General features: G+C 49.7%; 1 protein-coding gene across 1 annotated transcript in view; it reads right to left on the bottom strand.

The window, feature by feature from the left end:
* LOC140364907 (sodium channel protein type 3 subunit alpha-like) overlaps positions 1-22129 on the bottom strand; it is a 173428-nt gene that overhangs the window by 1190 nt on the left and 150109 nt on the right. The window contains exons 12-20 of the mRNA XM_072451288.1: positions 20657-20854; positions 13208-13384; positions 12924-13058; positions 12741-12851; positions 11484-11618; positions 6971-7091; positions 6200-6441; positions 745-918; positions 4-165 (exon numbers count right to left, since the gene is read on the bottom strand). Coding sequence (XP_072307389.1) covers positions 4-165; positions 745-918; positions 6200-6441; positions 6971-7091; positions 11484-11618; positions 12741-12851; positions 12924-13058; positions 13208-13384; positions 20657-20854 — 1455 coding nt within the window. The remainder of the gene's footprint in view (positions 1-3; positions 166-744; positions 919-6199; positions 6442-6970; positions 7092-11483; positions 11619-12740; positions 12852-12923; positions 13059-13207; positions 13385-20656; positions 20855-22129) is intronic.

Genomic DNA, 22129 nt, shown 5'->3' with positions numbered 1-22129 from the left:
TACCTGGTAGTTTTTGCCGAAGAGCTGCATCCCGACCACAGCAAAGATGAAGACGATGATGGCGAGGACGAGGGTGAGATTCCCGAGCGCGCCCATCGAGTTACCGATGATCTTTATCAGAGTGTTTAACGTGGGCCACGAACGGGCCAGTTTGAAGACACGGAGCTGGAGGAGAGACAGGGACAAATGTGACATCTGAGCACAAGGTCCCGGTCCTGGTCCTGGTCCTGGTCCTGGTCCCGGTCCCGGTCCTGGTCCTGGTCCTGGTCCTGGTCCTGGTCCTGGTCCCTGGTCCTGGTCCTGGTCCTGGTCCCTGGTCCTGGTCCCTGGTCCTGGTCCTGGTCCTGGTCCTGGTCCTGGTCCTGGTCCTGGTCCTGGTCCTGGTCCTGGTCCTAGTCCCGGTCCTGGTCCTAGTCCCGGTCCTAGTCCCGGTCCTGGTCCTAGTCCCGGTCCCTGGTCCTAGCCCCGGTCCCTGGTCCTAGTCCCGGTCCCTGGTCCTAGCCCCGGTCCCTGGTCCTAGTCCCGGTCCCTGGTCCTAGTCCCGGTCCTGGTCCTAGTCCCGGTCCTGGTCCTAGCCCCGGTCCCTGGTCCCGGTCCCTGGTCCCGGTCCTGGTCCTAGCCCCGGTCCCTGGTCCCGGTCCCTGGTCCCGGTCCTGGTCCTAGCCCCGGTCCCTGGTCCCGGTCCCTGGTCCCGGTCCTGGTCCTAGCCCCGGTCCCTGGTCCTAGTCCCGGTCCCAGACTCACCAGCCTGAAGGACCGGAGGACGCTGAGTCCCTCCACGTCGGACAGTCCCAGCTCCATGAGACTGAGGGACACGATGATGCTGTCGAAGATGTTCCAGCCGGTTTGGAAATATAAATATGGATCAAAGGCCACGATCTTCAAGAGCATCTCAGCCGTGAAGATCCCCGAGAAGACCTGAGGACAACATCTTATTAGTGTCTTATTAGTGTCTAAGGACAGAGGACGCTGGGACATGTGTCTGAGGACAGAGGACGCTGGGACATGTGTCTGAGGACAGAGGACGCTGGGACATGTGCCTGAGGACAGAGGACGCTGGGACATGTGTCAGAGGACAGAGGACGCTGGGACATGTGTCTGAGGACAGAGGACGCTGGGACATGTGTCTGAGGACAGAGGACGCTGGGACATGTGTCTAAGGACAGAGGACATGTGTCTGAGGACAGAGGATGCTGGGACATGTGTCTAAGGACAGAGGACACTGGGACATGTGTCTGAGGACAGAGGACGCAGGGACATGTGTCTGAGGACAGAGGACGCTGGGACATGTGTCTGAGGACAGAGGACGCTGGGACATGTGTCTGAGGACAGAGGACGCTGGGACATGTGTCTGAGGACAGAGGACGCTGGGACATGTGCCTGAGGACAGAGGACGCTGGGACATGTGTCTGAGGACAGAGGACGCTGGGACATGTGTCTAAGGACAGAGGACACTAGGACATGTGTCTGAGGACAGAGGATGCTGGGACATGTGTCTAAGGACAGAGGACACTGGGACATGTGTCTGAGGACAGAGGACGCTGGGTCATGTGTCTGAGGACAGAGGACGCTGGGACATGTGTCTAAGGACAGAGGACACTGGGACATGTGTCAGAGGACAGAGGACGCTGGGACATGTGTCTGAGGACAGAGGACGCTGGGACATGTGTCTGAGGACAGAGGACGCTGGGACATGTGCCTGAGGACAGAGGACGCTGGGACATGTGTCAGAGGACAGAGGACGCTGGGACATGTGTCTGAGGACAGAGGACGCTGGGACATGTGTCTGAGGACAGAGGACGCTGGGACATGTGTCTAAGGACAGAGGACATGTGTCTGAGGACAGAGGATGCTGGGACATGTGTCTAAGGACAGAGGACACTGGGACATGTGTCTGAGGACAGAGGACGCAGGGACATGTGTCTGAGGACAGAGGACGCTGGGACATGTGTCTGAGGACAGAGGACGCTGGGACATGTGTCTGAGGACAGAGGACGCTGGGACATGTGCCTGAGGACAGAGGACGCTGGGACATGTGTCTGAGGACAGAGGACGCTGGGACATGTGTCTAAGGACAGAGGACACTAGGACATGTGTCTGAGGACAGAGGATGCTGGGACATGTGTCTAAGGACAGAGGACACTGGGACATGTGTCTGAGGACAGAGGACGCTGGGTCATGTGTCTGAGGACAGAGGACGCTGGGACATGTGTCTAAGGACAGAGGACACTGGGACATGTCTCAGAGGACAGAGGACGCTGGGACATGTGTCTGAGGACAGAGGACGCTGGGACATGTGTCTGAGGACAGAGGACGCTGGGACATGTGTCTAAGGACAGAGGACGCTGGGACATGTGTCTAAGGACAGAGGACACTGGGACATGTGTCTGAGGACAGAGGACGCTGGGACATGTGTCTAAGGACAGAGGACGTTGGGCAATGTGTCTGAGGACAGAGGAAGCTGGGACATGTGTCTAAGGACAGAGGACACTGGGACATGTGTCTGAGGACAGAGGACGCTGGGACATGTGTCTAAGGACAGAGGACACTGGGACATGTGTCTGAGGACAGAGGACACTTGGACATGTGTCTAAGGACAGAGGACGCTGGGAAATGTGTCTGAGGACAGAGGACGCTGGGACATGTGTCTAAGGACAGAGGACACTGGGACATGTGTCTGAGGACAGAGGACGCTGGGACATGTGTCTGAGGACAGAAGACGCTGGGACATGTGTCTAAGGACACTGGGACATGTGTCTGAGGACAAAAGACACTGGGACATGTGTCTGAGGACAGAGGACTCTGGGACGTGTGTCTGAGGACAGAAGACGCTGGGATATGTGTGTGAGGACAGAAGACACTGGGACATGTGTCTGAGGACCGAGGACACTGGGACATGTGTCTGAGGACAGAGGACGCTGGGACATGTGTCTAAGGACAGATGACGCTGGGACATGTGTCTGAGGACAGAGGACATATGTCTGAGGACAGAGGACGCTGGGACATGTGTCTGAGGACAGAGGACGCTGGGAAATGTGTCTAAGGACAGAGGACACTGGGACATGTGTCTGAGGACAGAGGACACTGGGACATGTGTCTGAGGACAGAGGACGCTGGGACATGTGTCTGAGGACAGAGGACGCTGGGACATGTGTCTAAGGACAGAGGACGCTGGGAAATGTGTCTAAGGACAGAGGACACTGGGACATGTGTCTGAGGACAGAGGACGCTGGGACATGTGTCTAAGGACAGAGGACACTGGGACATGTGTCTGAGGACAGAGGACGCTGGGCAATGTGTCTGAGGACAGAGGAAGCTGGGACATGTGTCTGAGGACAGAGGACGCTGGGACATGTGTCTGAGGACAGAGGACATATGTCTGAGGACAGAGGACGCTGGGACATGTGTCTGAGGACAGAGGACGCTGGGACATGTGTCTAAGGACAGAGGACGCTGGGACATGTGTCTAAGGACGGAGGACACTGGGACATGTGTCTGAGGACAGAGGACGCTGGGACATGTGTCTGAGGACAGAGGACGCGTGGACATGTGTCTGAGGACAGAGAACGCTGGGACATGTGTCTAAGGACAGAGGACACTGGGACATGTGTCTGAGGACAGAGGACACTGGGACATGTGTCTAAAGACAGAGGACGCTGGGAAATGTGTCTGAGGACAGAGGACGCTGGGACATGTGTCTAAGGACAGAGGACATGTGTCTGAGGACAGAGGACGCTGGGACATGTGTCTGAGGACAGAGGACATGTGTCTGAGTACAGAGGACATGTGTCTGAGGACAGAGGACATGTGTCTGAGTACAGAGGACATCTGTCCGAGGACAGAGGACCTGTGTCTGAGGACAGAGGACATGTGTCTGAGTACATAGGACATGTGTCTGAGGACAGAGGACATGTGTCTGAGTACAGAGGACATGTGTCTGAGGACAGAGGACATGAGTCTGAGGACAGAGGACATGTGTCTGAGTACAGAGGACATGTGTCTGAGGACAGAGGACATGTGTCTGACATGTGTCTGAGGACCGAGGACATGTGTCTGAGTACAGAGGACATGTGTCTGAGGACCGAGGACATGTGTCTGAGTACAGAGGACATGTGTCTGAGGACAGAGGACATGTGTCTGAGTACAGAGGACATGTGTCTGAGGACCGAGGACATGTGTCTGAGGACCGAGGACATGTGTCTGAGGACAGAGGACATGTGTCTGAGTACAGAGGACATGTGTCTGAGGACAGAGGACATGTGTCTGAGGAAGGAGGACATGTGTCTGAGGACAGAGGACATGTGTCTGAGGACAGAGGACATGTGTCTGAGGACCGAGGACATGTGTCTGAGTACAGAGGACATGTGTCTGAGGACCGAGGACATGTGTCTGAGGACAGAGGACATGTGTCTGAGGACCGAGGACATGTGTCTGAGGACAGAGGACATGTGTCTGAGGACAGAGGACATGTGTCTGAGTACAGAGGACATGTGTCTGAGGACAGAGGACATGTGTCTGAGGACAGAGGACCTGTGTCTGAGGACAGAGGACATGTGTCTGAGGACCGAGGACGCTGGGACATTGTTTCATGTGTTTTTGGCCGTTACAAAAATAAATTGAATTGAAATAATTGAACAAAAAACATCTGCTCCTGAGTCAGCGAAACACCTGAGATATAAACCAGGACTAAAGCAGGGCTAAAGCAGGACTAAAGCAGGACTAAAGCAGGTCTAAAGCAGGACTAAACCAGGTCTAAACCAGGACTAAACCAGGACTAAACCAGGTCTAAACCAAAACTAAACCAGGACTAAACCAGGACTAAACCAGGTCTAAACCAGGACTAAACCAGGACTAAAGCAGGACTAAAGCAGGACTAAAGCAGGACTAAAGCAGGTCTAAACCAGGTCTAAACCAGGACTAAACCAGGACTAAACCAGGACTAAACCAGGACTAAAGCAGGACTAAAGCAGGACTAAAGCAGGTCTAAACCAGGACTAAACCAGGACTAAACCAGGACTAAACCAGGAGTAAACCAGGACTAAAGCAGGACTAAACCAGGACTAATTGGCAGGATGAGTTCATGAGTCAATCAGAGTTCAGAGTCACATCAGGTTTGACTCTGGCGTGGCCCTGAGCAAGGTCACAGAGCAGTGCATTGTGGGAGTTTATCTGGAGGACGCTTCAATAAAGAGGACGCTCTGACCACAAGTCTCGCTGCTGAAGAGCTGGGACCAGGACCAGGACCAGGACCAATCGGGACCAGGACCAGGACCAGGACCAGGACCAGGACCAATCGGGACCAGGACCAGGACCAGGACCAGGACCAGGACCAATCGGGACCAGGACCAGGACCAGGACCAGGTTTGTGTTTCAAAGTAATAGTGTTAAAGTCGTGTCCTGATGCAGAGTGACACCTGCCATTAGCCTTTAGCGTTAGCATTAGCATACGTCAGCCAATCAGCTTCCAGAGTCGCCTCCAGGAAGAACAGAAAAGGAAATGCTGCATAAAGCCCCGCCTCCAGCCCCGCCTCCAGCCCCGCCTCCAGCCAAAACAACAAAACACACTATTTAAAAAACACTTTCCAAAGTAAAAGCCTCAAAGAGTAAAACCAACAACTGACACACATTTAACCCTAACATATAGATATCAAACATATAGATATCAAACATATAGATATCAAACATATAGATATCAAACATATAGATATCAAACATATAGATATCAAACATATAGATATCAAACATATACATATCAAACATATAGATATCAAACATATAGATATCAAACATATACATATCAAACATATACATATCAAACATATACATATCAAACATATAGATATAAATCTACAAAGGTAAAGGGCAGAAATGATGCGGGAGAGATGATTAAACCTGTGTGTATATATACATATATATATATATATATATATATATATGTATATATATATATATATATATGTATGTATATACATATATATACATATATATATATATATATATATATATATATATATATATATATATGTATATATATATATATATGTATATATATGTATATATATATATATATATATATATATATATATATATATATATATATATATATATATATGTATATACATATATATATATATATATATATATATGGGTTTGGGGCGGGTTTGGGGCGGGTTTGGGGCGGGTTTGGGGCGGGCCTCACCAGGTTCCCGATGGTCAGCATGCTGTTGAACTCGTCGGTCATGGGGTAGTGTTCCATGGCCATGAAGAGCGTGTTGAGGACGATGCAGACGGTGATCGCCAAATCCAGGAACGGATCCATGACCATGACTTTGACTGAGGCTTTGAGGCGGAGCCAGGACGGGTCACACTCCCACACCAGGTACCGCTGTGCCAGCACGTACCAGCAGGGGGCGCAGCGCCGCCCGTGAGTCTCCTCCAGCTCTGAGCACACAGAAGAACAAGCCATTATCACACCAACAGGACCTGCTCAGGAGCCGGGACAGGGACCGAGAGCAGGGCCGGGGCCCCGGACTGGGACCGAGAGCAGGGCCGGGGCCCCGGACTGGGACCGAGAGCAGGGCCGGGATCTAGGACTGGGTTCTGGGACAAAGGTTTTGACCTTAAAATTAAACCAAACTTTGGGCAAAAGATATTTTTTGTGTCCGATTGGACAGAAGACACATTCCTGGTTCTGATTGGACAGAAGACACATTCCTGGTTCTGATTGGACAGAAGACACATTCCTGGTTCTGATTGGACAGAAGACACATTCCTGGTTCTGATTGGACAGAAGACACATTCCTGGTTCTGATTGGACAGAAGACACATTCCTGGTTCTGATTGGACAGAAGACACATTCCTGGTTCTGATTGGACAGAAGACACATTCCTGGTTCTGATTGGACAGAAGACACATTCCTGGTTCTGATTGGACAGAAGACACATTCCTGGTTCTGATTGGCCGCTCGTACCGTCCATGGCGTCCGTCAGACAGCTGGCAGCACTTAGGGTCCGCCCCCTTTTCTCTGAGCTGTGATTGGACGAGGGCCGAGGCAGAAGCATCGTGCTGAGTTCAGTCGACGACGTGGGAACCTGAAGAAACAACATGATTAAGTTCTTTCACTGGACCTGGAACCGTGAGGTCACTAGTTCTGATGCTCCTGCACCTGGAACCGCGAGGTCACTAGTTCTGATGCTCCTGCACCTGGAACCGCGAGGTCACTAGTTCTGATGCTTCTGCACCTGGAACCGCGAGGTCACTAGTTCTGATGCTTCTGGACCTGGAACCGCGAGGTCACTAGTTCTGATGCTCCTGCACCTGGAACCGCGAGGTCACTAGTTCTGATGCTTCTGCACCTTGAACCGCGAGGTCACTAGTTCTGATGCTCCTGGAACTGGAACCGTGAGGTCACTAGTTCTGATGCTCCTGCACCTGGAACCGCGAGGTCACTAGTTCTGATGCTCCTGGACCTGGAACCGCGAGGTCACTAGTTCTGATGCTTCTGGACCTAGAACCGCGAGGTCACTAGTTCTGAGGCTTCTGGACCTGGAACCGTGAGGTCACTAGTTCTGATGCTCCTGCACCTGGAACCGCGAGGTCACTAGTTCTGATGCTTCTGCACCTGGAACCGCGAGGTCACTAGTTCTGAGGCTTCTGGACCTGGAACCGTGAGGTCACTAGTTCTGATGCTTCTGCACCTGGAACCGCGAGGTCACTAGTTCTGATGCTTCTGGACCTGGAACCGTGAGGTCACTAGTTCTGACGCTTCTGGCCCTTGAACCGCAAGGTCACTAGTTCTGATGCTTCTGGACCTAGAACCGCGAGGTCACTAGTTCTGATGCTTCTGGCCCTTGAACCGCGAGGTCACTAGTTCTGACGCTTCTGGCCCTTGAACCGTGAGGTCACTAGTTCTGATGCTCCTGGACCTTGAACCGCGAGGTCACTAGTTCTGATGCTCCTGGACCTTGAACCGCGAGGTCACTAGTTCTGATGCTTCTGGACCTGGAACCGTGAGGTCACTAGTTCTGACGCTTCTGGCCCTTGAACCGTGAGGTCACTAGTTCTGATGCTCCTGGACCTTGAACCGCGAGGTCACTAGTTCTGATGCTCCTGGACCTTGAACCGCGAGGTCACTAGTTCTGATGCTCCTGGACCTGGAACCGTGAGGTCACTAGTTCTGATGCTTCTGGACCTTGAACTGCGAGGTCACTAGTTCTGATGCTTCTGGACCTTGAACTGCGAGGTCACTAGTTCTGATGCTTCTGCACCTTGAACCGCGAGGTCACTAGTTCTGATGCTTCTGGACCTGGAACCGTGAGGTCACTAGTTCTGATGCTTCTGCACCTTGAACCGTGAGGTCACTAGTTCTGACGCTTCTGGACCTTGAACTGCGAGGTCACTAGTTCTGATGCTTCTGGCCCTTGAACCGCGAGGTCACTAGTTCTGATGCTTCTGGACCTTGAACTGCGAGGTCACTAGTTCTGATGCTTTTGGACCTGGAACCGCGAGGTCACTAGTTCTGATGCTTCTGGCCCTTGAACCGCGAGGTCACTAGTTCTGATGCTCCTGGACCTTGAACCGCGAGGTCACTAGTTCTGATGCTTCTGCACCTGGAACCGCGAGGTCACTAGTTCTGATGCTTCTGCACCTGGAACCGCGAGGTCACTAGTTCTGATGCTTCTGCACCTGGAACCGCGAGGTCTCTAGTTCTGATGCTTCTGGACCTTGAACCGCGAGGTCACTAGTTCTGATGCTTCTGCACCTGGAACCGCGAGGTCACTAGTTCTGATGCTTCTGGACCTTGAACCGCGAGGTCACTAGTTCTGATGCTTCTGGACCTGGAACCGTGAGGTCACTAGTTCGGACGCTTCTGGCCCTTGAACCGCGAGGTCACTAGTTCTGATGCTTCTGGACCTTGAACTGCGAGGTCACTAGTTCTGATGCTTCTGGACCTGGAACCGTGAGGTCACTAGTTTGGACGCTTCTGGCCCTTGAACCGTGAGGTCACTAGTTCTGATGCTTCTGGACCTTGAACTGCGAGGTCACTAGTTCTGATGCTTCTGGACCTTGAACTGCGAGGTCACTAGTTCTGATGCTTCTGCACCTTGAACCGTGAGGTCACTAGTTCTGACGCTTCTGGACCTTGAACTGCGAGGTCACTAGTTCTGATGCTTCTGGCCCTTGAACCGCGAGGTCACTAGTTCTGATGCTCCTGGACCTTGAACCGCGAGGTCACTAGTTCTGATGCTTCTGGACCTAGAACCGCGAGGTCACTAGTTCTGAGGCTTCTGGACCTGGAACCGTGAGGTCACTAGTTCTGATGCTCCTGCACCTGGAACCGCGAGGTCACTAGTTCTGATGCTTCTGCACCTGGAACCGCGAGGTCTCTAGTTCTGATGCTTCTGGACCTTGAACCGCGAGGTCACTAGTTCTGATGCTTCTGCACCTGGAACCGCGAGGTCACTAGTTCTGATGCTTCTGGACCTTGAACCGCGAGGTCACTAGTTCTGATGCTTCTGGACCTGGAACCGTGAGGTCACTAGTTCGGACGCTTCTGGCCCTTGAACCGTGAGGTCACTAGTTCTGATGCTTCTGGACCTTGAACTGCGAGGTCACTAGTTCTGATGCTTCTGGACCTTGAACTGCGAGGTCACTAGTTCTGATGCTTCTGGACCTGGAACCGTGAGGTCACTAGTTCTGACGCTTCTGGCCCTTGAACCGTGAGGTCACTAGTTCTGATGCTTCTGGACCTGGAACCGTGAGGTCACTAGTTCTGATGCTTCTGCACCTTGAACCGTGAGGTCACTAGTTCTGATGCTCCTGGACCTTGAACTGCGAGGTCACTAGTTCTGATGCTTCTGGACCTGGAACCGTGAGGTCACTAGTTCTGACGCTTCTGGCCCTCGAACCGCGAGGTCACTAGTTCTGATGCTCCTGGACCTTGAACCGCGGGGTCACTAGTTCTGATGCTTCTGGACCTGGAACCGTGAGGTCACTAGTTCTGACGCTTCTGGCCCTTGAACCGCGAGGTCACTAGTTCTGATGCTCCTGGACCTTGAACCGTGAGGTCACTAGTTCTGATGCTTCTGGACCTGGAACCGTGAGGTCACTAGTTCTGACGCTTCTGGCCCTTGAACCGTGAGGTCACTAGTTCTGATGCTCCTGGACCTTGAACCGCGAGGTCACTAGTTCTGATGCTCCTGGACCTTGAACCGCGAGGTCACTAGTTCTGATGCTCCTGGACCTTGAACCGCGAGGTCACTAGTTCTGATGCTTCTGGACCTGGAACCGTGAGGTCACTAGTTCTGACGCTTCTGGCCCTTGAACCGCGAGGTCACTAGTTCTGATGCTTCTGGACCTTGAACTGCGAGGTCACTAGTTCTGATGCTTCTGCACCTGGAACCGTGAGGTCACTAGTTCTGATGCTTCTGCACCTTGAACCGTGAGGTCACTAGTTCTGACGCTTCTGGCCCTTGAACCGCGAGGTCACTAGTTCTGATGCTTCTGGACCTTGAACTGCGAGGTCACTAGTTCTGATGCTTCTGGACCTGGAACCGCGAGGTCACTAGTTCTGATGCTTCTGGCCCTTGAACCGCGAGGTCACTAGTTCTGATGCTCCTGGACCTTGAACCGCGAGGTCACTAGTTCTGATGCTTCTGCACCTGGAACCGCGAGGTCACTAGTTCTGATGCTTCTGCACCTGGAACCGCGAGGTCTCTAGTTCTGATGCTTCTGGACCTTGAACCGCGAGGTCACTAGTTCTGATGCTTCTGCACCTGGAACCGCGAGGTCACTAGTTCTGATGCTTCTGGACCTTGAACCGCGAGGTCACTAGTTCTGATGCTTCTGGACCTTGAACTGCGAGGTCACTAGTTCTGATGCTTCTGGACCTGGAACCGTGAGGTCACTAGTTCGGACGCTTCTGGCCCTTGAACCGCGAGGTCACTAGTTTTGATGCTCCTGGACCTTGAACCGTGAGGTCACTAGTTCTGATGCTCCTGGACCTTGAACCGCGAGGTCACTAGTTCTGATGCTTCTGCACCTGGAACCGCGAGGTCACTAGTTCTGATGCTTCTGCACCTGGAACCGCGAGGTCACTAGTTCTGATGCTTCTGGACCTTGAACCGCGAGGTCACTAGTTCTGATGCTTCTGCACCTGGAACCGCGAGGTCACTAGTTCTGATGCTTCTGGACCTTGAACTGCGAGGTCACTAGTTCTGATGCTTCTGGACCTGGAACCGTGAGGTCACTAGTTTGGATGCTTCTGGCCCTTGAACCGTGAGGTCACTAGTTCTGATGCTTCTGAACCTGGAACCGCCAGGTGAGAGCTGGGACGTCCAGGTGAGAGCTGGGAGGTCCAGGTGAGAGCTGGGAGGGGCCAGGTGAGAGATGGGAGGGGCCAGGTGAGAGATGGGAGGGGCCAGGTGAGAGATGGGAGGGGCCAGGTGAGATATGAGAGTGGTGTTTAAATCAGATGAACTCACGCTCTCCTCGTTGAGCTTCTCCATGGCACATGGCGGCGCCTGACACGGGATCAGCCCCGGCAGAGGAGGAGACGACACGCCGTTCTCAAAACCCACCAAGAGTCTGCCGTTCACGTTTAGGGTCGGAAAGAAGATCTGAGGAGAGAAGAAGAGACGTTAGAGAAGAAGAAGAGAAGACCTGAGGAGAGAAGATGTTAGAGAAGAAGAAGAGAAGACCTGAGGAGAGAAGACTTTAGAGAAGAAGAAGAGAAGACCTGAGGAGAGAAGACTTTAGAGAAGAAGAAGAGAAGACCTGAAGTGCTGAGTCACAGATTGTACAGTTTTGTGTGTGTGGGAGGAGCTACTTTGAGGCCTGATCTTTATGTCTCTGTGGGAGGAACATGTCCCAGGGAAATCTGTAGATCAACTGACTCAGTGGGCGGTACCTGGCTCAGTGGGCGGTACCTGGCTCAGTGGGAGGTACCTGGCTCAGTGGGAGGTACCTGGCTCAGTGGGCGGTACCTGGCTCAGTGGGAGGTACCTGGCTCAGTGGGCGGTACCTGACTCAGTGGGAGGTACCTGGCTCAGTGGGCGGTACCTGGCTCAGTGGGAGGTACCTGGCTCAAGGTACCTGGCTGAGTGGGAGGTACCTGGCTCAGTGGGAGGTACCTGGCTCAGTGGGAGGTACCTGGCTCAGTGGGAGGTACCTGGCTCAGTGGGAGGTACCTGGCTCAGTGGGAGGTACCTGGCTCAGTGGGAGGTACCTGACTCAGTGGGAGGTACCTGGCTCAGTGGGCGGTACCTGGCTCAGTGGGAGGTACCTGGCTCAAGGTACCTGGCTGAGTGGGAGGTACCTGGCTCAGTGGGAGGTACCTGGCTCAGTGGGAGGTACCTGGCTCAGTGGGAGGTACCTGGCTCAGTGGGCAGTACCTGGCTCAGTGGGAGGTACCTGGCTCAAGGTACCTGGCTGAGTGGGAGGTACCTGGCTCAGTGGGAGGTACCTGGCTCAGTGGGAGGTACCTGGGTACCTGGCTCAGTGGGAGGTACCTGGCTCAGTGGGAGGTACCTGGCTCAGTGGGCAGTACCTGGCTCAGTGGGAGGTACCTGGCTCAAGGTACCTGGCTGAGTGGGAGGTACCTGGCTCAGTGGGAGGTACCTGGCTCAGTGGGAGGTACCTGGGTACCTGGCTCAGTGGGAGGTACCTGGCTCAGTGGGAGGTACCTGGCTCAGTGGGAGGTACCTGGCTCAGTGGGAGGTACCTGGCTCAGTGTGAGGTACCTGTGAGGTGCGGCTGTGCGTGCTGAAGGTGCTGGTTCTTCTTTTCCACTGCTGGATGCCGCTGTAGGCTCCGGCGGTGTACTGCGCCCCGGTGTACAGCGCCCCGGGGTACTGCGCCCCGGTGTACGCGTTGGGGCTGTACACGCCGGTCGACGTGAAGCGCGACGGCGCCATCTCCAGGACGTCGCCGGGAACACTGAACTCGTCGTCCGCCATTTCGCCCTCAGAGCCACGCCCCCTCAGCACGAAGTTAAAGATGGAGGAGACCTGAGAGCAACGGCGCGACGAGAACGAGCGCGAGAGGAGGGGATGGAGCGGCTAAAACACAGAGAGAACCGGGTCAGAACCGGGTCAGAACCGGGTCAGAACCGGGTCAGAACCGGGTCAGAACCGGATCAGAACCGGGTCAGAACCGGATCAGAACCGGGTCAGAACCGGGTCAGAACCGGGTCAGAACCAGGTCTTACCTTGGAGTCTGTGAGCAGCCTCTCTTCTGATAGGTTGGCTTCCAGGTTGGCCACGCCCACTAGCGCTTGGCTCCGCCTCCGCTCCTCCGCTGTGAGGTCAGGGGTCAGCGGAGGAGCGAAAGGTGAAAGATCACGTGACATCACCGAGTCGGAGTCCAGGGCTTTCTGGGTCGCGGCCTGAAACCAGAGGGAAACACAGAGTTAGCTTCAAGTTAGCCATTAGCCTTTAGCCTTTAGCCTTTTGCCTTTAGCCTATAGCCTGTAGCCTTTAGCCTTTAGCCTTTAGCCTGTAGCCTGTAGCCTGTAGCCTGTAGCCTTTAGCCTGAAGCCTGTAGCCTGTAGCCTTTAGCCTATAGCCTATAGCCTATAGCCTTTAGCCTGAAGCCTGTAGCCTTTAGCCTTTATCCTGTAGCCTTTAGCCTTTAGCCTGAAGCCTGTAGCCTGTAGCCTGTAGCCTGTAGCCTGTAGCCTTTAGCCTATAGCCTATAGCCTTTAGCCTTTAGCCTTTAGCCTTTAGCCTTTAGCCTATAGCCTTTAGCCTTTAGCCTTTTGCCTGTAGCCTGTAGCCTTTAGCCTGTAGCCTGTAGCTTTTAATCTTTAGCCTTTAGCCTGTAGCTTTTAGCTTTTAGCCTTTAGCCTGTTGCCCGTAGCTTTTAGCTTTTAGCTTTTATCTTTTAGCTTTTAGCCGGTAGCCTTTAGAAGCATAGAAGTGTCGTTACGACGGATGTGTCGTTACAACAGAAGTGTCGTTACAACAGAAGTGTCGTTACAACAGAAGTGTCGTTAAAACAACAGAAGTGTTGTTACAACAACAGAAGTGTCGTTACAACAGAAGTGTCGTTACAACAACAGAAGTGTTGTTACAACAGAAGTGTCGTTACAACAACAGAAGTGTTGTTACAACAGAAGTGTCGTTACAACAACAGAAGTGTTGTTACAACAGAAGTGTTGTTACAACAGAAGTGTCGTTACAACAGAAGTGTCGTTACAACAACAGAAGTGTTGTTACAACAGAAGTGTCGTTACAACAACAGAAGTGTTGTTACAACAGAAGTGTCGTTACAACAACAGAAGTGTCGTTACAACAGAAGTGTCGTTACAACAGAAGTGCCGTTACAACAGAAGTTTCGTTACAACAACAGAAGTTTCGTAACAACAGAAATGTCGTTACAACAGAAGTGTCGTTACAACAGAAGTGTCGTTACAACAGAAGTGTCGTTACAACAGAAGTGCCGTTACAACAGAAGTGTCGTTACAACAGAAGTGTTGTTACAACCGAAGTGTCGTTACAACAGAAGTGTTGTTACAACAGAAGTGCCGTCGTTACAACAGAAGTGTTACAACAGAAGTGTTAAAACAGAAGTGTCGTTACAACAGAAGTGTCGTTACAACAGAAGTGTCGTTACAACAGACATGTCGTTACAACAGAAGTGTTACTACAGAAGTGTCGTCGTTACAACAGAAGTGTCGTCACAACAGAAGTGCCGTTACAACAGAAGTGTTGTTACAACAGAAGTGTCGTTACGACAGAAGTGTTGTTACAACAGAAGTGTCGTTACAACAGAAGTGTTGTTACAACAGATGTGTCGTTACGACAGAAGTGTCGTTACAACAGAAGTGCCGTTACAACAACAGAAGTGTCGTAACAACAGAAATGTCGTTACAACAGAAGTGCCGTTACAACAGAAGTGCCGTTACGACAGAAGTGTCGTTACAACAGAAGTGTCGTTACAACTGAAGTGCCGTTACAACAGAAGTGTCGTCACAACAGAAGTGTCGTCACAACAGAAGTGTTGTTACAACAGATGTGTCGTTACGACAGAAGTGTCGTTACAACAGAAGTGTCGTTAAAACAACAGAAGTGTTGTTACAACAACAGAAGTGTCGTTACAACAGAAGTGTCGTTACAACAACAGAAGTGTTGTTACAACAGAAGTGTCGTTACAACAACAGAAGTGTTGTTACAACAGAAGTGTTGTTACAACAGAAGTGTCGTTACAACAGAAGTGTCGTTACAACAACAGAAGTTTCGTAACAACAGAAATGTCGTTACAACAGAAGTGTCGTTACAACAGAAGTGTTGTTACAACCGAAGTGTCGTTACAACAGAAGTGTCGTTACAACAGAAGTGCCGTTACAACAGAAGTGTCGTTACAACAGAAGTGTTGTTACAACCGAAGTGTCGTTACAACAACAGAAGTTTCGTAACAACAGAAATGTCGTTACAACAGAAGTGTCGTTACAACAGAAGTGTCGTTACAACAGAAGTGTCGTTACAACAGAAGTGCCGTTACAACAGAAGTGTCGTTACAACAGAAGTGTTGTTACAACCGAAGTGTCGTTACAACAGAAGTGTTGTTACAACAGAAGTGTCGTCGTTACAACAGAAGTGTTACAACAGAAGTGTTAAAACAGAAGTGTCGTTACAACAGAAGTGTCGTTACAACAGAAGTGTCGTTACAACAGAAGTGTCGTTACAACAGAAGTGTTACTACAGAAGTGTCGTCGTTACAACAGAAGTGTCGTCACAACAGAAGTGCCGTTACAACAGAAGTGTCGTTACAACAGAAGTGTCGTTACGACAGAAGTGTTGTTACAACAGAAGTGTCGTTACAACAGAAGTGTTGTTACAACAGATGTGTCGTTACGACAGAAGTGTCGTTACAACAGAAGTGCCGTTACAACAACAGAAGTGTCGTAACAACAGAAATGTCGTTACAACAGAAGTGCCGTTACAACAGAAGTGTCGTTACAACAGATGTGTCGTTACGACAGAAGTGTCGTTACAACAGAAGTGTCGTTAAAACAACAGAAGTGTTGTTACAACAACAGAAGTGTCGTTACAACAGAAGTGTCGTTACAACAACAGAAGTGTTGTTACAACAGAAGTGTCGTTACAACAACAGAAGTGTTGTTACAACAGAAGTGTCGTTACAACAACAGAAGTGTTGTTACAACAGAAGTGTTGTTACAACAGAAGTGTCGTTACAACAGAAGTGTCGTTACAACAACAGAAGTTTCGTAACAACAGAAATGTCGTTACAACAGAAGTGTCGTTACAACAGAAGTGTTGTTACAACCGAAGTGTCGTTACAACAGAAGTGTCGTTACAACAGAAGTGCCGTTACAACAGAAGTGTCGTTACAACAGAAGTGTTGTTACAACCGAAGTGTCGTTACAACAACAGAAGTTTCGTAACAACAGAAATGTCGTTACAACAGAAGTGTCGTTACAACAGAAGTGTCGTTACAACAGAAGTGTCGTTACAACAGAAGTGCCGTTACAACAGAAGTGTCGTTACAACAGAAGTGTTGTTACAACCGAAGTGTCGTTACAACAGAAGTGTTGTTACAACAGAAGTGTCGTCGTTACAACAGAAGTGTTACAACAGAAGTGTTAAAACAGAAGTGTCGTTACAACAGAAGTGTCGTTACAACAGAAGTGTCGTTACAACAGACATGTCGTTACAACAGAAGTGTTACTACAGAAGTGTCGTCGTTACAACAGAAGTGTCGTCACAACAGAAGTGCCGTTACAACAGAAGTGTCGTTACAACAGAAGTGTCGTTACGACAGAAGTGTTGTTACAACAGAAGTGTCGTTACAACAGAAGTGTTGTTACAACAGATGTGTCGTTACGACAGAAGTGTCGTTACAACAGAAGTGCCGTTACAACAACAGAAGTGTCGTAACAACAGAAATGTCGTTACAACAGAAGTGCCGTTACAACAGAAGTGTCGTTACAACAGATGTGTCGTTACGACAGAAGTGTCGTTACAACAGAAGTGTCGTTAAAACAACAGAAGTGTTGTTACAACAACAGAAGTGTCGTTACAACAGAAGTGTCGTTACAACAACAGAAGTGTTGTTACAACAGAAGTGTCGTTACAACAACAGAAGTGTTGTTACAACAGAAGTGTCGTTACAACAACAGAAGTGTTGTTACAACAGAAGTGTTGTTACAACAGAAGTGTCGTTACAACAGAAGTGTCGTTACAACAACAGAAGTTTCGTAACAACAGAAATGTCGTTACAACAGAAGTGTCGTTACAACAGAAGTGTTGTTACAACCGAAGTGTCGTTACAACAGAAGTGTCGTTACAACAGAAGTGCCGTTACAACAGAAGTGTCGTTACAACAGAAGTGTTGTTACAACCGAAGTGTCGTTACAACAACAGAAGTTTCGTAACAACAGAAATGTCGTTACAACAGAAGTGTCGTTACAACAGAAGTGTCGTTACAACAGAAGTGTCGTTACAACAGAAGTGCCGTTACAACAGAAGTGTCGTTACAACAGAAGTGTTGTTACAACCGAAGTGTCGTTACAACAGAAGTGTTGTTACAACAGAAGTGTCGTCGTTACAACAGAAGTGTTACAACAGAAGTGTTAAAACAGAAGTGTCGTTACAACAGAAGTGTCGTTACAACAGAAGTGTCGTTACAACAGACATGTCGTTACAACAGAAGTGTTACTACAGAAGTGTCGTCGTTACAACAGAAGTGTCGTCACAACAGAAGTGCCGTTACAACAGAAGTGTCGTTACAACAGAAGTGTCGTTACGACAGAAGTGTTGTTACAACAGAAGTGTCGTTACAACAGAAGTGTTGTTACAACAGATGTGTCGTTACGACAGAAGTGTCGTTACAACAGAAGTGCCGTTACAACAACAGAAGTGTCGTAACAACAGAAATGTCGTTACAACAGAAGTGCCGTTACAACAGAAGTGTCGTTACAACAGAAGTGCCGTTACGACAGAAGTGTCGTTACAACAGAAGTGTCGTTACAACTGAAGTGCCGTTACAACAGAAGTGTCGTCACAACAGAAGTGTCGTCACAACAGAAGTGTTGTTACAACAGATGTGTCGTTACGACAGAAGTGTCGTTACAACAGAAGTGCCGTTACAACAACAGAAGTGTCGTAACAACAGAAATGTCGTTACAACAGAAGTGCCGTTACAACAGAAGTGTCGTTACAAAAGAAGTGCCGTTACAACAGAAGTGTCGTTACAACAGAAGTGTCGTTACAACAGAAGTGCCGTTACGACAGAAGTGTCGTTACAACAGAAGTGTCGTTACAACTGAAGTGCCGTTACAACAGAAGTGTCGTCACAACAGAAGTGTCGTTACAACAGAAGTGTCGTTACGACAGAAGTGCCGTTACGACAGAAGTGTCGTTACAACAGAAGTGCCGTTACAACAGAAGTGTCGTTACAACAGAAGTGCCGTTACAACAGAAGTGTCGTTACAACAGAAGTGTCGTTACAACAGAAGTGTCGTTACAACAGAAGTGTCGTTACAACAGAAGTGTCGTCACAACAGAAGTGCCGTTACAACAGAAGTGTCGTTACGACAGAAGTGTCGTTACAACAGAAGTGCCGTTACAACAACAGAAGTGTCGTAACAACAGAAATGTCGTTACAACAGAAGTGTCGTTACAACAGAAGTGTCGTTACAACAGAAGTGCCGTTACAACAGAAGTGTCGTTACAACAGAAGTGTCGTTACAACAGAAGTGCCGTTACAACAGAAGTGTCGTTACAACAGAAGTGTCGTTACAACAGAAGTGCCGTTACAACAGAAGTGTCGTTACAACAGAAGTGTTGTTACGACCGAAGTGTCGTTACAACAGAAGTGTCGTTACAACAGAAGTGTTGTTACAACCGAAGTGTCGTTACAACAGAAGTGTCGTTACAACAGAAGTGTTGTTACAACAGAAGTGTCGTTACAACAGAAGTGTCGTTACAACAGAAGTGTTGTTACAACAGAAGTGCCGTTACAACAGAAGTGTCGTCACAACAGAAGTGCCGTTACAACAGAAGTGTCGTTACAACAGAAGTGCCGTTACAACAGAAGTGTCGTTACAACAGAAGTGTCGTTAAAACAGAAGTGTTGTTACAACCGAAGTGTCGTTACAACAGAAGTGTTGTTACAACAGAAGTGCCGTTACAACAGAAGTGTCGTCACAACAGAAGTGCCGTTACAACAGAAGTGTCGTTACGACAGAAGTGTCGTTACAACAGAAGTGCCGTTACAACAACAGAAGTGTCGTAACAACAGAAGTGCCGTTACAACAGAAGTGTCGTTACAACAGAAGTGTCGTTACAACAGAAGTGTTGTTACAACCGAAGTGTCGTTACAACAGAAGTGTTGTTACAACAGAAGTGCCGTTACAACAGAAGTGTCGTCACAACAGAAGTGCCGTTACAACAGAAGTGTCGTTACGACAGAAGTGTCGTTACAACAGAAGTGCCGTTACAACAACAGAAGTGTCGTAACAACAGAAGTGCCGTTACAACAGAAATGTCGTTACAACAGAAGTGTCGTTACAACAGAAGTGTCGTTACAACAGAAGTGCCGTTACAACAGAAGTGCCGTTACAACAGAAGTGTCGTTACAACAGAAGTGCCGTTACAACAGAAATGTCGTTACAACAGAAGTGCCGTTACAACAGAAGTGCCGTTACAACAGAAGTGCCGTTACAACAGAAGTGCCGTTACAACAGAAGTGCCGTTACAACAGAAGTGTCGTTACAACAGAAGTGCCGTTACAACAGAAGTGCCGTTACAACAGAAGTGCCGTTACAACAGAAGTGCCGTTACAACAGAAGTGTCGTTACAACAGAAGTGCCGTTACAACAGAAGTGCCGTTACAACAGAAGTGTTGTTACAACAGAAGTGTCGTTACAACAGAAGTGTTGTTACAACAGAAGTGCCGTTACAACAGAAGTGCCGTTACAACAGAAGTGCCGTTACAACAGAAGTGCCGTTACAACAGAAGTGTCGTTACAACAGAAGTGCCGTTACAACAGAAGTGCCGTTACAACAGAAGTGTCGTTACAACAGAAGTGCCGTTACAACAGAAGTGCCGTTACAACAGAAGTGTCGTTACAACAGAAGTGCCGTTACAACAGAAGTGTCGTTACAACAGAAGTGTCGTTACAACAGAAGTGCCGTTACAACAGAAGTGCCGTTACAACAGAAGTGCCTTTACAACAGAAGTGCCGTTACAACAGAAGTGTCGTTACAACAGAAGTGCCGTTACAACAGAAGTGTCGTTACAACAGAAGTGTCGTCACAACAGAAGTGCCTTTACAACAGAAGTGCCGTTACAACAGAAGTGCCGTTACAACAGAAGTGCCTTTACAACAGAAGTGCCGTTACAACAGAAGTGTCGTTACAACAGAAGTGCCGTTACAACAGAAGTGTCGTTACAACAGAAGTGCCGTTACAACAGAAGTGCCGTTACAACAGAAGTGCCGTTACAACAGAAGTGTCGTTACAACAGAAGTGTCGTTACAACAGAAGTGTCGTTACAACAGAAGTGCCGTCACAACAGAAGTGGGCGGGGCAGAATAAGGTGAATAATCAGGACATTTTGACTTCAATCGTGAAGTCATTTTCAATCTGAAGGAGCTGGTGTGAAGCGGTTGTAGATGTTTTAAGTTGCTGACCTGCTGCTCCTGTTTGAGCCGCTCCATCGCCTCCTGAAACTCGCGCTCCTTCTGATTGGCTTCCAAGATGGTGGCTTGATTCTGCTCCTCGTACGCCATGGCAACCACCGCAAGGATCAGGTTTACCAGGTAGAACGAGCCCAGGAAGATGACCACCACGAAGAACACCATGTAGGTCTTACCAGCAGAGCGCAGAGTCTGTGGAGGCAGGTGCACCGATGTGACTAAAGCAGGGCTAAAGCAGGGCTAAAGCAGGACTAAAGCAGGACTAAAGCAGGGCTAAAGCAGGACTAAAGCAGGGCTAAAGCAGGACTAAAGCAGGGCTAAAGCAGGACTAAAGCAGGACTAAAGCAGGGCTAAAGCGGGACTAAAGCAGGTCTAAAGCAGGACTAAAGCAGGGCTAAAGCAGGACTAAAGCAGGACTAAAACAGGGCTAAAGCAGGGCTAAAGCAGGACTAAAGCAGGACTAAAACAGGGCTAAAGCAGGACTAAAACAGGGCTAAAGCAGGGCTAAAGCAGGACTAAAGCAGGGCTAAAGCGGGACTAAAGCAGGGCTAAAGCAGGACTAAAGCAGGGCTAAAGCAGGACTAAAGCAGGACTAAAACAGGGCTAAAGCAGGGCTAAAGCAGGACTAAAGCAGGACTAAAACAGGGCTAAAGCAGGACTAAAACAGGGCTAAAGCAGGGCTAAAGCAGGACTAAAGCAGGACTAAAACAGGGCTAAAGAAGGACTAAAGCAGGGCTAAAGCAGGGCTAAACCAGGACTAAAGCAGGGTTTAACCAGGGCTAAACCAGGACTAAAGCAGGACTAAAGCAGGACTAAAGCAGGACTAAAGCAGGACTAAAACAGGGCTAAAGCAGGACTAAAGCAGGACTAAAGCAGGGCTAAAGCAGGACTAAAGCAGGGCTAAACCAGGACTAAAGCAGGACTGAAGCAGGACTAAAGCAGGACTAAAGCAGGACTAAAGCAGGACTAAAGCAGGACTAAAGCAGGGTTTAACCAGGGCTAAACCAGGACTAAAGCAGGGTTGAACCAGGACTAAAGCAGGGCTAAAGCAGGACTAAAGCAGGACTAAAGCAGGACTAAAGCAGGGCTAAAGCAGGACTAAAGCAGGGTTGAACCAGGACTAAAGCAGGACTAAAGCAGGACTAAAGCAGGACTAAAGCAGGGTTAAACCAGGGCTAAACCAGGACTAAAGTAGACTAAACCAGGGCTAAAGCAGGACTAAAGCAGGACTAAAGCAGGACTAAAGCAGGGCTAAAGCAGGACTAAAGCAGGACTAAAGCAGGACTAAAGCAGGGCTAAAGCAGGACTAAAGCAGGTCTAAAACAGGACTAAAGCAGGGCTAAAGCAGGACTAAAGCAGGACTAAAACAGGGCTAAAGCAGGGCTAAAGCAGGACTAAAGCAGGACTAAACCAGGACTAAAGCAGGGTTTAACCAGGGCTAAACCAGGACTAAAGCAGGGTTGAACC

This window comes from Eucyclogobius newberryi, unplaced genomic scaffold, assembly GCF_026437365.1.
Source record: "Eucyclogobius newberryi isolate DKJ021-1_F unplaced genomic scaffold, fEucNew1.0.hap1 SCAF_18, whole genome shotgun sequence".
NCBI lineage: Eukaryota > Metazoa > Chordata > Actinopteri > Gobiiformes > Gobiidae > Eucyclogobius > Eucyclogobius newberryi.
The sequence above is the reverse complement of the archived record's forward strand: the minus strand, read 5'-3'. Positions and strand labels throughout refer to the sequence as shown.